General features: G+C 39.7%; 1 protein-coding gene across 1 annotated transcript; it reads right to left on the reverse strand.

The window, feature by feature from the left end:
- Positions 1-816: 816 nt before the first annotated feature.
- LOC133779979 (uncharacterized) lies at positions 817-2591 on the reverse strand. The gene is made up of 3 exons (XM_062219869.1): positions 2118-2591; positions 1532-1752; positions 817-1429 (listed from the first exon to the last, which is right to left on the reverse strand). Exons 1-3 carry the CDS (start codon positions 2589-2591, stop codon positions 817-819), a joined length of 1308 nt encoding a protein of 435 aa, XP_062075853.1.
- Positions 2592-3160: the final 569 nt, after the last annotated feature.

Below are 3160 nucleotides of genomic sequence, written 5' to 3' on the forward strand. Positions count from 1 at the left end.
TGGTTCTGCCCAAGACAAAGGTGATCTGCATGGTCTTTCATATAAGGCCTCATAAGGAGCCATGCCTATACTGCCCTAGTAGCTATTATTATAAGTGAATTCCACAAATGACAAGTGTTCTCCCCAGCTACCCCCAAAATCCAAAATACAAGAACGAAGCATGTCCTCCAAAGTTTGGATAATCCTCTCAGATTGTCCGTCTGTCTGAGGGTGGTGAGCGGTGCTCAAGTTAAGTTCAGTTCGTAAAGATTTTTGCAATGCTCGCCAAAACCTTGATGTAAATAGAGGATCTCTATCAGAGACAATGCTGGAAGGTAACCCATGTAGTCAAAGTATATTATCCACATAAAGTCGAGCTAGTTTAGAAACTTTATATTCCTTTCTAATTGGAATGAAATGAGCAGATTTTGTCAAACGATCAACAATCACTCAGACAGTGTCATGCTTTAATGGTGTTAACGGTAATCCTGTCACAAAGTCCATCGTGATCTTGTCCCACTTCCATTCTGGTAGAGGTAAGGGTTGAAGCAACCCCGAAGGTCTCTGGTGCTCAGCTTTAACCTGCTGGCAAACCATACACTTAGCTACAAAGTTAGCCACATCTCTCTTCATACCTTCCCACCAGTATTGTCTTTTCAAGTCTTGGTACATCTTTGTGCTTCCAGGATGTACAACAAATTTAGACCTATGAGCCTCGATCATAACAGACTCTCTAAGATTAAGGATATTTGAAATGACCAATCTTCCCTTATGGTATAAGAATCCTTTGGCATTTACTGTCCATCCATCTAACTACTCACTGTTTCGGATTCGATTCTAAATAAGTCTCAATTTCTCATCTTGCCACTGACATTGCTTAACTTGCTGAAGTAGCATTGGTGTAACCATTACGTTTGAAACACAAGCAATATCTTTTCCGTCATAGTACTCTAATTCAGAATCACCCACAGTGATCGTTCTTTTCCAATCCTCAAGAGCCAAACAAGCCAAAATGCCATGAGGTTTTCTACTTAATGCATCAGCGACCACATTTGCTTTTCCAGGATGATACTGCAAAGTGAAATCATAATCTTCCATGTACTCGACCCATCTTCTTTGCTTCAAATTTAAGTCTCTTTGAGTAAATAGATACTTTAAACTCTTATGATCAGAATATAATTCAAACTTTGCCCCGTATAAGTAACATCTCCAAATTTTTAAGGAAAAAATCACTACTACAAGTTCCAAGTCATGTGTAGGGTAGTTCTTCTCATGTGGCTTCAATTGGCGTGAAGCATAGGCAAAAACCTTGCCATTTTGCATGAGAACTCCTCCTAAACCAATACCAGAAGCATCAGTGAATACCACATAAGGCTCATCACTATTAGGCATAGTGAGAATAGGCGTCGTAGTCAATCTTTGCTTAAGTTCTCTGAAAGCTTCTTCACAACTGTCATCCCACAAGAACTTTAAATCCTTTCTTGTTAGCTTTGTCAAAGGCATAGCAATTCGAGAAAAATTCTCCACAAAGCGACGATAATAACCTGCTAACCTAAGAAAACTTTGAATCTCAGTAACGTTCTTTGGTCTTTCCCACTGCAAGATAGAATCTATCTTTGCAAGATCCACAGTAATGCCTTCTTGAGATATTACATGCCCTAAGAATTTGACCTCGGTCATCCAGAAGTCACATTTCTCTTTCTTAGCATATAATCGATGGTCCCTTAAAGTTTGCAACACAATAGTTAAATGTTCTGCATGGTCCTCAGGTGTCTTGGAATACACCAAGATGTCATCAATAAAGACAACCATAAACTTATCCAAATAGGGTCTAAAGATCATATTCATAAGGTCCATAAATGCTGCAAGTGCATTTGTTAATCTAAATGGCATCACCAAAAACTCAAAGTATCCATAACATGTTCTAAAAGCGGTTTTAGGAATATCATCTTCCTTAATCCTCAATTGATGATAGCCTGACCTCAAATCAATCTTGGAAAAACACTTTGAACCTCCGAGTTGATCAAACAACTCATCTATCCTTGGCAAAGGATACTTGTTCTTAACTGTCATCTTATTCAATTCGATAATCGACGCACAGTTGTAAGGATCCATCAGCTTTCTTGGCAAAAAAAAACTGGAGCTCCCCATGGAGAAGTACTGTTTCTAATGTAACCTTTATCCATTAGCTCACCCAATTTCTTTTTCAATTCAGCTAACTCTGCAAGTGCCATGCGATAAGGTGTAGTAGAAACTGGTTGAGTCCCGAGAATCAAATCAATGCAAAACTCGATCTCTCTATCAGGTGGTAGTCCTTGCAAATCTTCAGGAAACATATATGGAAAGCCACTAACCACTGATATCCAAGGAAACTTGTTTAGAGGCCTAGACTCATCCTTAATTGCAAACAGACTCCCATAACACTCTAAGTTTCTTTTTCCACCAAAACATGCCTTAAGGATAGGATTGTGCCTTACTGCATTCATATTGGCCCGATATACAATGAAATCTCCACTTGGAGTTAAAAGAGTCACCCTTTTGCATGAGCAATCTACAATGGCTTGGTACTTAGACAACCAATCCATGCCAAGAATCACATCAAATTGTCCCATAGGTAACACCATCAGGTTTCCTAATAAATTATGCCCTTCAAACACAAAACAAACCGATTTCCAGATGGTTGATACTTCACCATGCCCTCCCACTAAGTTGTTTTCCTTGGGATAAGCATCTCCCTTGGTTCTTCTTGTTAATTTTCCTATCATTTCCTCTTTCTCGGGCCAGATTCTTTCTTTCAATTCCTCCTTGATGAGCCTCAGTCCGTAAGGTTGCTGTTACACACTCGTTCAAATTTCCAAAGGTCATAGGGGCAAGTGGACCCAATATTGAAGGGTTTAAGCGACAGAGGAACTGCTCAATCAAAAGAGGTTGATCGGCCGTACCGACGTAAGCATAGGAAGATAATTCTACAAACTTCATGTATAACTCATTTACTGTCATGTTCCCCTGTCTTAAGCTGTCAAATGACCCAATTAAAGTCCTCCGGTGAGATGGGTTAAAATAGTGTTCCCTAAAGACCCTTTCAAAGTCTCTCCAAGTCATCCCCCCAGTCTCAGTGGTCCTACTCAAGGTTTCCCACTAATCCGCTACAGTACCCTCTAACTTGGATACAGCAAAAGTC

Source organism: Humulus lupulus, chromosome 5, assembly GCF_963169125.1.
Source record: "Humulus lupulus chromosome 5, drHumLupu1.1, whole genome shotgun sequence".
Classification (NCBI taxonomy): Eukaryota; Viridiplantae; Streptophyta; class Magnoliopsida; order Rosales; family Cannabaceae; genus Humulus; species Humulus lupulus.

Excerpts from the sequence above, each read along its gene's own strand:
- LOC133779979 (XM_062219869.1), bottom strand. The coding sequence starts at position 2,591 with ATGGGACAATTTGATGTGATTCTTGGCATGGATTGGTTGTCTAAGTAC. Across the intron at positions 1,753-2,117 it reads CTTCTCCATGGGGAGCTCCA|ACACCTGAGGACCATGCAGA; the intron begins GTTTTTTTTTGC and ends GTGTATTCCAAG. Across the intron at positions 1,430-1,531 it reads GAGATTCAAAGTTTTCTTAG|TTGTGAAGAAGCTTTCAGAG; the intron begins GTTAGCAGGTTA and ends GTGGGATGACAG.